This window comes from Erithacus rubecula (assembly GCF_903797595.1).
Source record: "Erithacus rubecula genome assembly, chromosome: 6".
NCBI classification, from domain to species: Eukaryota; Metazoa; Chordata; class Aves; order Passeriformes; family Muscicapidae; genus Erithacus; species Erithacus rubecula.
In genome coordinates, this window is record NC_136688.1 from 43,902,889 (window position 1) to 43,917,217 (window position 14,329).

Sequence of the window (14,329 nt, forward strand, 5' to 3'; positions counted from 1 at the left end):
GGATCTCTTCTGATTATAGTTGCTAACTAAGAAAACCCGAAAAACCCCAAACCAAAACAATAAACAATTCCCCATGAAATCAGCTTTGTTTCTGGGTTGCAGAACTGATGAAAAAGGAACATCAGACCCTAACTTAAATTGGTTTAGTATGTCTAGCCATTTGCACATGACAGCAAATTAACATGAGCTGGTACCTACAGCACTGAAGATCCAGGAAACATCCCACAAGGTCCAGAACTACTTAATAATGAAGGAATCAATTAATTAAAAAAACCTCAAACAAAACCACTGCTTTCTGTCTTAATATGTGAGCATATTCTGAAACCAATATTCACACAAATACAATAGTTCAATTGATGCAACTCAGTAATTTTTATTGCAACTGGAAGACAATACATCACAGAAACTTTATGGTAGGTTTTGGGAAAGTGTTATTTACAATAATAATTGATGAAATAGTTTGTCTTTGGCAATATGATTACACATCAAGAAAATGTAAAATGCAAGTATGCCTCTAAATCAACAATTTCATATTTCCTAAAGATCAGCTGATTGCACTTGCCTTCGGACTGCTCATTTAGGTAAACACAAATACAACTTAACATCACTGTTCATTCCCCGTCACAGTTCATATTTTAATATTGATGAAATTGGCAGTTTCAGACGCCAAGTACAGGAAAAAAAATTGGCTTATCACTGTACTAAATTAACTTATTGGCCAGTTAAGGTCCTGTGACCCTTAAGCATTGATACTAAATCTCTTGGTCTTTTGATTGCTTTATCACTTTTTCTGTAAAACAAAATACTTCAGAAATTACAGATCAGAGTATAAAAAAATGTACAAGTTCATAATGCTTTTCATACACACACACAAATCATTCCCCCCAACATTTTACATCATGGCAGTTTTAAGTAGTGAGTGTGAATGATGCAGGCATGGAACTGGTTATCAAATACAGGTATGACTTTCAATTGCTGTCCCACACACATACTCAGGAAATGTACAATGCTCTAGTAACTTAAAAATGTACTCAGGTTCAATGTCATCCAAACAAAAAAAGAAGGTCTTGGGATTTCAGGCCAGAGTAAACAGATGAAAAACACTCCCATTTCTAGACTGTCAGCCATTCCAGAGTCCAGCATGCAGTTTTAGTATCCAGTAAAATCCCTTCTAGCACTGAAGGCCAGCACAAGTTGTCATTTATCCCTTAAGCCCTCGGATGATGAGCTCCTGTAACTGCTGGCCTGATCCAAAGCCTCATGAAATCCACTGAAAATAAAAAAGTGAAACAAAACCCCCCTTTCACTGATTGTGAAAGGATGTTACATCAGGCCGATATTCCCCTCTTTGCAAAAGGAAATGTGATACAGTAGAAAAACTGTTATACAGCTTCAGATAAATATACCTTGTTTTCAATGCTAAAACAAAACCCCAACTCCCCAAACCAGGAAAGGCTACTTATTAGAACAACTCAAAAGTGACCTTTAAATCATTTCTGGTTTTAAATGTATACCAGCAAAATACAGCACCATAGACACATTAGGTTGAGATTTTTTTTTTTTTGGTCAGTGAAGCTAGTACTTGTTTGCTGAACTGTGGAAGAATTATAAGGTCATGTACATGATCAAAGATAAAGCAACCCAGCTGACAAGTCTCTGCTTAATTCAAGAATAACCAGTACTAAAAATAAAAAAGCAGAAATAAAAATCCCTAATAAACCACCATCAATTAATACTTTCTAAATAAAAGGGGATTAACAGATGAATTTACAAATGTATGCAGATTTATACAGAACACCGAATGTTGTGTGTAAATCCTTATAAACTTCATCTCAAAACAGAAACACACAAAATGTATAGTTTGACTTACACATCCCATTTCAAAGGAAAAGAGACATCATTACAACTTGGTAACTGTGCTAATTGCAATATAAATCAAACAGAAATTCAGAGTTTGGCAGGTAACTAAGAAGAGGGTTATCACTTAGGTTATATAGCAAAGTGTTGATGTATATTACATAGAGTAGTATAAATAATAAAAAAGTATTATTTAAATTAGATCACAGTGCTGCATTATGTGCATAACAGTGTTTGATATATTACTGGAGGGCTGTGAAGAACACTACTAGAACTTAACTGGTCAGACAGTCAACACTGATACTCTGTTACAATCAGGAGGATGTATGGTTCAAATGCTCTTTTGGTGGCAAAGTTAAGAAAATGTTTCAAAATATTTCCTATAAAATATGCCAATGAGCTATTCAGGCAGTAGTGATGTGCCCAAAGGAGCTGGGCTTGCATTCTCCAGGAAGTGAAGTAAATTGCATTGGAAATGCATTTTCTCAGTAGTCTGATCCTGGAGCACAAGAGAGTAATATTTTCAAAAAATGCCTAGGGTTGGATTAAAGCAAAAATTGCAATACCAATAATACTACTACTAGTGAAATGATAAAGGCTTCCAGGACCATTTGGATGTCTATAGCTCCAGTGGCTGCAAAGGAGACCAGACACCTTCAAGTTCTAGAAAACCTCAGACTGTGCACTCTCACACCCACAGTGTGATTCTTGGGGTGTCCTGTGCAGGGCCAGGAGTTGGATGGGCCCCTTCTAACTCAGCATATTTTATGATTCTATAATCTACATCTTTAGATGGATTGGGATGGGAGCCAAAATCTCAGTGAAAATAAATTACCACTACTAAGAAACCAGGACAAAGTGTTGTTTTGGTAATTTTATCCATGGTGCCATTTGGTGCACAATTTAGGATTTCATTCTCTGCTAAAGTATGTTGATGTATCTCTACCTCACTCCAGTGAAGAATGCAACCTCCAGCTTTTTTCTTTATTATTTCCACAGGTAGATAATAATTCAGCTGAACACTGGGAGCCAATGCATCTCCTTTGGGATTCCCTTCTCCCATCAAGGTAGGAGAGGAACCAGAATATGAACCTCAACTCAATTGCTGGAGAGAAGAGAACAGTCTCAGGACAGTTCTCTAGTCCTACAGGGCACATCTCCTCGCTCCCACATTTGGCTTTTCAGCTGTAAAGCCCTGTGATCTTTGTAGAACTACTGCCAGTTTTGCCAGGAGAAGATCAGAAGCAAACTGCTTTCAGAAACAGCTATGGGGTGATACATTTAAGCTGTTCAAGACCTGTGCTTGCATTTTTAAATGCAAGCAGAATCTGCACCAAAATGCAGTAGGACATCCAACTGCTTGCAGAATGCAAGCACGATCAGCAGATTTCACCTCCCTGGAGATGCTGGTGAAATCTGCTTATGGCATTAGCTCTGGCCTGCAAGAGCTTCTTGCTGTGAAAGGCATATTCCAGAGGAACTCGCCATGAAGTCCAGCAACCCTTACAATTCATGCCTAAGTGAAACTCGCCACTGAACACTTGCTGACCTCGCCCCCACCTGTCTTGGAGAAATGCTAATTTGGCAATACTTACAGAGTGAGAAGAAGGGAAAGTTAGAGATTTGACAACTTCTCACCCCAAAATGGCTTAGAAGGAAAGCAAACAAGCAAAACCACACCACCTCCTATCTGGCAAGTGAGAGAGTTTGTAATACAGTGCAATTACCAGTCCGTTTTGACATCATTCAGTTGAAGTAAAGACAACTCGATTAAAAGCTGACATCATATTTCTTGGAAAACAAACCAATTTCATTTCTTACACACAAAAAAAAAGGAGAACTTCTCTGATGGAGTAGAACCAGTTCTGACAAAGTTGCCATTGTCAGCCAGGCACAAATATGGTTTCAAAGGTGACTCCCAAATACTTCATACAATCCAAATCATGTACTTCTCATCAACAGTCAGAGTAAGCATCAATAAGGACAAGTTGTTTTTAAACACCAGAAAAAATCCATTGGCAGCCCAAACTGTTGGTTCCCGAACATAACTTTTTAAAATCCTACCAAAGAATACCTTCCTAGCATATCAGACGAGGAGAAACAAATTTTATATGAAAATAGATGCTTGCCAACATTTTAGGTTTACCAGCAAGTATATAGAGGACTTGTTGAAGTCTTAGATAGGTGTTTTATATATATATTTATCTATATATATATCTGTATAAAGATAACCTGCCTAATTAGATATTTATGCAAAATGACTGTTTTCTAAGATGAGTAATACTAGTGGTAATTATATATTTAGCCACCAAGAGTCCACATTAATGAATGGTACTTGTTCAGCAGATACTGATCTCATTTGCACTGACACACTGCAATCAGAGAAGTTGCTCTGGAATTAGTGTTGTGGACAGAATCTGGCCACTGGCACACAAACACGTTGCTTTCCCTAGAGGACAGAGATGGATGAGCCATGGTTTGCAATATCTGCCACTAGATTTTTCAGTGCTGTTTTTTGGTAAATACTAAGCCACTCCCAGGCTGATACAACTGTGCATTAATGAGCAAAGGTGGTGGCAAAGTGATACTGCAGTATCTTCTATTTCAAATGTCTTTAAAAGATGAAGGCCAAGATCTCTTGTACAGGGTTGTGTGGTTCACTGCCTACAGACTTTGGCTGCAGAGAGCATGGACCTGGGAAGAAGCAGATTATCTCAGTCTGATCAGACAAGGGAAATGTTATGGCTCATTCATCTCTGTGCTACCTGGCCAAGGGACTGGTCCTTCCTGCTTTCCCCAATGTTATCTAAAGGGCTGCAGGCAGCCAACAGAAGTTAGTATCTATGTACTCCTGACTCAACTAGTGCTGGGAATCAACCCTGCATGCAAACTGAGAGGAACAAGGCTGTTTCTTGCACTCTCCATGGCTCTCTCCTTTCTTATTTCCAAAGCTGGCAGCTGTGCTGAGCTCTGGCAGCTGTCAAGCAGCTCCTGGATCCCAGGACATGCTGGCTGAGATGGGAGGAGAGGCAGGCTTTTGCTGTGCTGCCCTGTTCTATACAAAATGCTTGCAGAGCACAGGACCAGTCCAGACCAGCCTGTCCTTCAGTCCTCCACCTTCCCACTGAGCACACACCACAGGCATCTCCAAATACAACTTTTAGCTCACTGCACTGAGTAGAAGTCAAACCCTTATCTAACTCACTCTTCATAAACTAGATCCATTTTGGTGAAAGTGCTGCCTGAAACAGCTGTTAGTGAAAAATCTAAACCTATACTCTTAAGAAACCAACCATTTTGTTCTCTTAAGTGGATGGTTTCTGGGATTTTCTTTTTGCCTCTAGGATATTCTAAGTGTAGAATTTTTCATGCCAAATGTAAGAATACAGGTGAGAGAGACTGTTTTATTTCACAGCTTCTCTCTGCTGTAGTGGTTTTCAGTCTCATAGTCATCCTTACCACAAGAGTAGCACTGTACCTGAATCACACTCTCTGTAACACTGGTTTTTATCTGGACACCTCCATAAGGCTCTTAACTAACTTCAAATTTTCATGGCAAATTAGCAAAGCTATTTTCTTGTCTACTTATTCCTGAATCAAATCAGAGAGTTTCCTCAATTAACCTCCCATTATTTTCTTGATTCTGTCATACACACTCACTACTAAATTTGCCCTCAGATTATTGCGTCATGTTACACATGTACAGACGAAGAAAAGACACACTTTTTTCTTTTTTTTTTTCTTTTTTTTAAACAGAAGTAGGGAGAGGGGGGCTGAATGTGCAGACAAGGCAGTATAATTCAACCATCCAAGCCCTACCAGAGCATGAAGATTTTATTTTTAATATTGCAGAGTAAGTTCCCCAACAGTCAGTGTTTGTCCCTGAAGAAGGTTAAACCTTAAACACCTGCTTCAAAAAAACCCCAACAATAACAAAAAAGAACCAAAACAAAAACAAAACAAACAAACAAAAAAAAAAAAAAAGAAAACCCCCAAAAAACAAACTCTAAGCCTAAGGGCTTAAAAATTAGAGGCATAGCCTTTTTCTCTATTTTCTATATTTATATGAAAATAATTCATGCTTCATGCTAAATACATTATTTACCTTACAAGAACTTTGTCATCTTTGAATAAAAAAAATTGTTTGCTTTTTGTTTTCCCCCCTTCCCTAAAGAATCCATGCAATGTGGATCAAATTTCTTCTGCTGGCTATGCTGGTTGAATCTGGAAATTTCTTGTCATTTTTGCACAGATGAATCCTGACTGATGGTCACTGCACACTCATTTCTGAGAGCAGTGTAGGAGCTCTTTTATTGAACTTCTGAATTTTACTGTTCACCAATACACTTTTCTTCTATTTTTAAATACAGAATACTACTAATGGCAGGTTTTGTAGCTTTGTTTCCCCTGTTAGATCAAGGATGTGATCCACAGAGAAAGATTCTGATGTACATTGTATCTACTGTAATTTCTTAGACTTGATTACTTTTCACTCAGGCAGTTTAGAAGACATAGTTTGTTTTTCCCTATTACTATTATTTTTTGCACGCAGTGCCAATCTTTAGGCTTATGGCTTTTTGAACATTCTTTCAATTTAATATAGAAGACAGAATTCAATGATTAACAATGCTAGTAATAGTCATCCCCTCCCATTTCACTGTTTCACTGAAACCCATTGCATACACAATTTTCTCAAATTTAAAGAGTTATCAGTCTTCACAATATGAGCCACATAGAATACGTGACACACTAGAAGTGCATTACTGCTTGCACAGTTGCCACCAGTGGCTGTCTAAAGACTTGTGTGGCACAACATCTCCAAGTGCCACTAAAGAGTTCTTGGTTGAGAAGTATGTGCCTCCTCTTTCCCACAAATTTCTTTATTCACATTCACTTCTAACCCAATTGTAAGGCCATTAAAAAAAATCTTAAGGGCCAGGCCTGAATGAATACTAAGTTATGCACAGCTCTTCTACCATAAGAGGGATTTCCACGTGCCCAATTTTACTCCCATTACATTAAGGTTGGTATCACTGCGTATTCAACCATGCATTTTTGACAAGCTGGAGAAAGCAATGGCGATTTTGGCTTTCCTTTTTTGTTAACTTTTTGTCTTCAGGTAATGAAAAGCTTTTGTAAATTAGCTGAGTGTCAGTATGAGTTCTATGGCTTCAATCTCCTTTAAAAATAAAAATCTTAAGGGTCAAAAAAACCAAAAAAAAAACAACCCAAAGAAACAAAACAAAAAGAAATAGAAGAAAAACAAAAAAGGAAAAAATTGCTGATATTGCCACAAATCATTAGAATTCACCTGACGTGCTGAAACAAAACTTTGTAAGTTCAAACAAATCATTGATTTGTTCTAATTTTTTGTGGTTTCCTTTTGCTCTTTCTGCCCCTTTGCCGTCCGATTGGTGATGTTGTTCAAACAGGATCGAATTCCTGCTAAATGCAGGAGTGATCCTGCAGCTTCTTTCATCTCCTCATCGTCACTTTCAGGGGGCTTTTCTGTACGTCTCTTTTTAAGAGGCAGTGTGTCACTTGGTACTTTTTTCGCCTTCATTAAATGTTGCCTTTTCTTGTGCTGGGATGCATATCCACTGTCAGCTAAAGAATCCTTGGTCTCCTTCCGACTTTGCTTTTTGTCCTCCTCTTCTGTTTCACTATGGCTCTCGTGGCTCTGGAAGCTAACTTCACTCCCTTCACTGCTGTCTTGGCTACCTTTAGTTGCAAATTCATACTGGTCGTCAGCAGAGGAAGAGGAAACGGAGTCACTAGCAGGGGATGTGCTCCTGTGGTTGGAAGATTTGGCACTGCTGTAGTTGTGATCCTCCTTTGGGTCGCCACTAACAACTGGAGAGCCGCAGGACTGCTCGCTTTCCGTCCGCATCCGGCAGTTTGTTATTCCATTCCTGTAAAAACAAACCCAAGCAGTCTTAGAAGGTACAGAGGTGTGATCCTGCTTCAAAGCAAAAGATGATACAGCCAACTGAAAGATAAATTGAAATTACAATCTGAAAGTATGACTATCAAAGTAATGTCCATGCAAGCTGGTTTCAAAGCCTAATCGCTCGTGGATTGGACTCGACATACAAAACAAGCCAAAAGATGCAAAATAGCACAAGAAGCAGGAACAAGTAGGGGATGGTTACAAATAAAATATGTGTAAAACAGTATTGATTTAAATTTCAATGAATAGTTCACACTTCCAAAAATTAAAAAGAAAAAAAACCCAGCATTACTTCATCTTCTCTGTAAATAAACTCTGATAAGTTGCATAAATAGTCCCTCTTCTTTTTCATATAAAGAGATACTACCAAAAAAAGTGGGGAAGAGACACTAGCTTTCTTGGGCAATTCCCTGCCTCCCCTGAAAGACACTTCCCAACTCTAATTCCAACTCGCATTCCAAGTGCAGGAGATGTTTCGTTGGGAAGTAGCACAACTTCTATTTAGGATTCTTTCCAGGACAAGGAGTGACCAGGTCCAGTTACAGTTCTGGTCCTGATCAGTTAATAAAAAAACTTAAGAGCAATACAATCTTAAGCCACTAGCTGCCAAGAATGTGTTCAAAACAAGGAGTAGAAACAATAAATTTGGATTTGCTCTAGAATCTGTCATTTTGTCCTTTGCTTTTATGGCACCCTGTGCAGTGGGAACTACTACAGCATGATATATTTAAAAACAAACAAGTTTTTTTTCTGGAGTAAAAAGTATTAGAGTATTGCCATTGACTTTAAAAAACAGAATACGATGATTACAATAGCATTAAAGATGGCACTGATTCTGTGCAATGCTTAACTCCTGCTGAAAAGGAGGAGAGTAGGATGCCTGTCATTGAGTAAAGCCATCATCACTGCCACCTGCCAGTTTACCAGCCTTGAACCTCTCTGTCAGTGGAAAAAAATCAACAAAAAAGCAAGGCTGTTTAAACCTTCATGTGATAAACTGATTGAAAGCCTACTTTTGCCATCTTTGTGCTACCATTTGAGTGCTTTTGCACAATTGTATACAGATGTTTCTTAAGAGGAATGGCACAATGGCAAGTCCAGAGTATTACTACTCTTCTACTTCAAAAAATGGGAAAGTAGGTTTCAGGCAATGGACCTCATGTATGGTTTCCTTATACAAGAAACAGCAGAATATTACACATTTCTGAAAGGCAAGGTTGAAAGGCAGGAAAAATAAGAGTGGTATGCAATTCCATAGTTCCTGTTCATCTAAATGCCCTTGCCTGCAAGAGCTCACTGAGATAAGAAACCCCCCTGCATTTATGAACCAGAGACAGGACATTGCTAGAAGGCAGCAACTCCATCGGTCATTCCAAATGCTATTTACAGTGCTTTCAAAGAAATGTATAGAATAGAAGGTACACTTATTAGCAAAGAAAGCCCCTTGCCAACCTCTTTTGCTCAACAAAATTACTTTCACCTAGATTTCTGAGTAGATGTATGATCCATAAATTCCACATAGAACTGAGAAGGAATACACAAAGCTCCTTCAATTATTAATAACTAAGTGCAATGTCATTCATGATTGTGCAGCAAGCCAGCTGCATTTACTCTGTGATGGCTTGCAACTGCAGGGGTTGTCATTAGAGGATGCCAAATGCTTAGAAGAAGAAATCATCCATACTAGGCTAGTTATAAGGTGAATTTATAACCAACTCCTTAAGATCAGCCATTACAAGGAAGCATGTGATGAATTTTAAGTGACAGAATTTTCATTTTTAGGGTAAATTTACATTTAAAGATGTTAAAAATTATCATAAATTAGCATAAAATTAAAGATATTTGATTTTACTAGGCAGCTAAAAGTCAGAGCAATATGGCTCACTAAAAATCACACGCTACTAATTTCCCATTAAAAAGCAACAATCAATTCTTGCTCCAAGGAAACAAATACAGGGCAGAATAGGTGGGAACTCAAATGAGATTCCTACTGACTGCAGGTGAACAAAGCTTCTAATGGGTGTGATTTAAACCAAGATGCCCATTTTTATGCTATGCAGATCTACTCTTGTTAGTCTGTACAAAAACTGTCAATAAAGTAAGGCCACAGCTCCACTGAGCAGCACAACCACGTGCCAAAGAAATATCCCTGATTTGCTCTGCTCTTGAGTCTCTAGTGTTGCCTTTACATAAAGGGGCTATAATTTGGATTCAAAAGCTCTGATCAAGGGACTAACTCCAGATCCCAATTCCTCCAAATCAGCATAAAAATAGAATGAAATGCCCGGGGAGTACAGAGGGACACCCCAGGGGAGGGTGCACTATGGGGCTAGCATCCCACAGTGTCTGCAAACAGAGATGCTGGTAAAGAAAAACAGAACTTCACAAAGAGGTGCTAAAAAGGAATTGCTTTTAAAACAAAGGGGGAGAAAAGGAAATACAAATACACTTCAGAAGAAAGGCTTCTATGGTGGAACTGGTCAGGAAATGGATAGCGTTTGCATCTCAGAAAAATCTTTGGGTTTCACTTACATTTTGAAAGATTTCCAACCAGTTCTGCTTGAGGAAATACAAAAGGAAGAGAAAGCAGGTCAAGGAGAGAATTAGCAAAGGATATTTGAAGAAAAGTAAAAAGTTATACAGGCAGAGTGCTTTAGAATATTCACATCAAAAGTCTTGTACCCTGGAAGTAAATTAATCTGATCTGTATCTTAATATGCAATAGCTCAAACATTAGATGAATTACTTATAACTGACATTAGTAGATTAGTAAGAGTTGAATGAAATAATATCTAAACAATTCATATTCCACACATGCTTCTGAGACACCTCAAACTCTACATTGCTCTTACACAATCATATATCCATTATGAAATGAATCTGGGATCTACTTAGCTCAATCTAGACCATCAGTGGACAGAACTCCCCTGGGTTTCAGGACACAGATTTTGGCTAGCTCAATTTATTTTTGCTCACAGTTCTGGCTGTAACTCTCACTTTGTTACTGAAACAATAAGGGATTAACAAGCGCTTGCTCTGATGTTGAGTATTTTTAAATTACAGGGGGGAAGAAAGGGTATTTAAGAATTCTGTGCTTACTATAACAATGAGGAGAAATTAATTTTCAGTATTACCTCATTTCCCCCCCCCTTTCTTTCTTTTTCAGAACTTTATTTCAAAATTTCCAGAAACGGACATATTTTCATGTTTTAAAGTGGTGGCTTGCTTTTTCAGGAAAGTCAATGGGACAGACAGTAGAGCTTTTCATCCTACTGACATGGACTATCTTATCTGCTTGAGGGAACTGAGCCTAAACCTCAGTGCACAGATTCTTTCTAGAGTATTTCCAATTGGTTGCAGCACACTCACTACTCAAGCAGTGCAGATCTAAGTTTGGACTTCTGAAAGTCTGACTTCATTCCCACTGTTAATAGATATGAACTCTGCTACCAATGCCATCAGAAGCCAGACAGGACTCCCAGCATCTGTGTCTCAATTCAGAGGAAATAATATCCTTTGCACACTGTTAGTGTCTCTGCCTTCCAAAGAGGTCTTCCTCAGGAGGAGACAAAAGTCAGTCTGTCATTTTACCAAGTACAGGCATATCTTCCTTGAATTTCTTTTCTAGCTTGAAAGAAAGATAGGTAATCACATTCTGTTTGCAAAATGGCAAAGGTTTTGCTGAAAAATACTTACTGCATTTCACACTTGAGACAGATATATTCCTTTGATGAACAAAGAAAACCTATGTGGAGTTTAAATCACCTTAATCTACCTCTGATCCTTCTGGTTGACAGATACTGGGTACCCACAGATGACAGTTTTTGTATGTAACTGGAAACACACAGTTAGAAGATACAAAGAAAACAGTACAGGTAAGCTGGGTCTGTAGATTTTGACATGTCCCAGGTTTGCTTAAAAAAAAGCTCACTTTTTTATTTCAAAGGAAAATTCAGTTCAGTCAGAACTTTTGGCTACATCTAGATGAACTGGTTCTTAAAACCACTACAGACCAGCAGACAGAAGGATGAGTAGGCATATGAAAAGTAAGTGGTGCTCACTGGCTCTATGATGAGATTCAGTCAGGGGTTACTGAGTTAAAAGTCAACAGCGAGTTGCTTGCAATAGTGACAGAAGCTCTTACAAAGGTACTTCAGAGAAAAATTGTATGCAAAGGACCACAGTAAATACAATTCATGAACTGCCAGCAGTATCAGCAGCAGATCTGAAATTAAGACAAATGGAGCCCTGTGCATTTTGCAAGGAAAGAATAATCAAGTTAGTCGGCATTATTGTCCTTTAGTTATTAGTAAAGAATTCCTTTGGCTCCCAAGGATAACTCATCCTGCCTGTTACAGCTGGGGACAGCAATGCAATGCCACAGGGATGATCTGGGGTTTGTTAAACTGATCATGCCAGTGGTAAGCATTATGAAGATACAATTAAGAATTTATGGAAGGAAGTACCTACCAATTCCTTTATCTAAGCAAAAATAGTAATTCACAGTAATTCATAGTAATAGTTAATGTCAGCGAAAGATAATAATTCTACTAATGTTTTGGCATTTACTCTGCACATGCTTCTTATGTTTGTTTTATTTAATCACTGCTTGAATGGCTGCTTCAAGGGAGGAAAATAGAAGCAAAAATAAAGTCAGCATGAGAAATAAAGTCACAATAATAAAAGCTATGCCCAAGGAATAATCTAATAATTGCCCTATAATTTTAAAGTGCAAATAATTCTAAATAACCATTTTCCATCTTCAGATAAGGTTAAACACAAAACTCATTCTTGTCATGCCCCACTGATCAGGAGTTGCGTAAGGAACTGTGGCATCAATAGCAGAAGAACAGGTATTTTAAAAATATACTCATGATGAAGTAGGTAAGGTTTGTTAATGTTGTATTTTGGGGTGTTTTGTTGTTTTTATGATGGTTTTTTGTTGATTTTTTTTAATTCCTCAAAATCAAGGAAGAGCTGTAGCTCTGCTGGCGCATGTGCACTTGCTTTCCCCAAGAAGAAAAAAAACTATCTTGGAAACTTGAGTAGAAGTAATTTTTAACTGAGGAAAGTTCTTTGGGAAGCCTGTGTGTAATTTACAGGTAATTGTGATATTCCTTGAGAATGCCTTAGCCCCAGACAACAACTATGCAGCTGCTTGCTCTTCTCTACTCCAGGTGGGATTGGGAGAATTGGAAAAGGGTAACCATGAGTTGAGAAATGAACACTTTGAAATAAAGTAAATAATAACAAAACCAGTAACAACAATGATGATGAAGATGACGAAAAGAGAGGTAACAAAAAGGGGACTAAAACACAAGAAAGATGAGGGATGCACAACACAACTGCTCCCAACTCAACCCATCCCTCAGGAGTGATCAGCTCCTCCCTGCCAACTCTCCAGATTATGCTCTGTGGTATGGAATATCCCTTTGACCAGTTCAGGTCACCTGTCCTGCCCCTGCTCCCTCTCAACTTCTTGCACCTGCTCAATGGCAGAGCATGGGAAACTGAAAAGTCCTTGACCTGGGACAAGTTTGGCTCAGCAACTAAACCATCAGCATATTATCAACATTATTATTATACTAAATCCAACACAGAGCTCTGTACTGTTACTAGGAAGAAAATAAACTCCATCCCAGCCAAAACCAGGACAGAGAAAGTACAAATATTTGGTGAAGAATTGGATATAATTTCCCAGTAATTTTTATTTTTAACCTGCATAATTTAAAACCTAAGGTATTTCTAATAAACAGTACCAAAAGTAATCTAGCCTATTACCTAGGCATATGCAGCATACGAAAACGGGTTTTATTAAAAATTACCAAGGATATTTTGTAAAACATCTTCTGCAAAATAACCTGAACCAAATCACAAGGCCTATGCTAAACAGCTAGTAAGGTTCTCTGTGGACTGAATTTCCATCAATCTCACCTCAGTGATCTGCCCACGTTAGGCAGATGAGAGGCTTAGGCTCAGCAGTTCTACTGTATGGCAACAGGACTTGGGCATAGACACAAACCACCCACACACTATAGATAACTGGAGAAATCACAATCATGGTGAAAACTGACATTATGTAATCTCAAATGTTAGATCAACTTCCAAGCTTGTGCTCTGCCCAAGGGTTGATATAACAGGTTAACACCTGACTCCTGTGGAAGGTGATTATATATGGTAAGGGCTCCGTGCACCTTGCCAAGACACACAGATGTCACATGCACTGGCTACTTGGACAGATACTGTTCCTAGCAAAGCAACACAGAAGTTCTCCTAGGAAAACATTTTGAAGATTTTTTCCAATGGATGATGATAGGAAGAGCAAGAGCTCACTTTCACAACCAACCCCTTGCATGTAAGGAACTACTGGCTTTGCTTGCTTTCATTGAATACCTCTGTCAGTCAGTATTTTCTTTTCTACATAACCAGACCATCACTGCATTTGCTTTTATATTCTCTCAGGGAACTATATAGGGATATGGTCTGCCAAAAATCTCCCCAAAATATGACGGATCTCATGCT

The 14,329-nt window shown here is 38.4% G+C and overlaps 1 protein-coding gene across 5 annotated transcripts in view; it reads right to left on the reverse strand.

The window, feature by feature from the left end:
* Window positions 1-348: 348 nt before the first annotated feature.
* The window catches only part of FOXN3 (forkhead box N3), a 206,014-nt gene continuing 192,033 nt past the window's right edge, over window positions 349-14,329 (reverse strand). For all 5 annotated transcript variants that reach the window (XM_079308130.1, XM_079308127.1, XM_079308128.1 and 2 more), the window contains one exon: window positions 349-7,769. In XM_079308130.1, coding sequence (XP_079164256.1) covers window positions 7,220-7,769 — 550 coding nt within the window. In that variant the 3' untranslated portion in view covers window positions 349-7,219. The remainder of the gene's footprint in view (window positions 7,770-14,329) is intronic.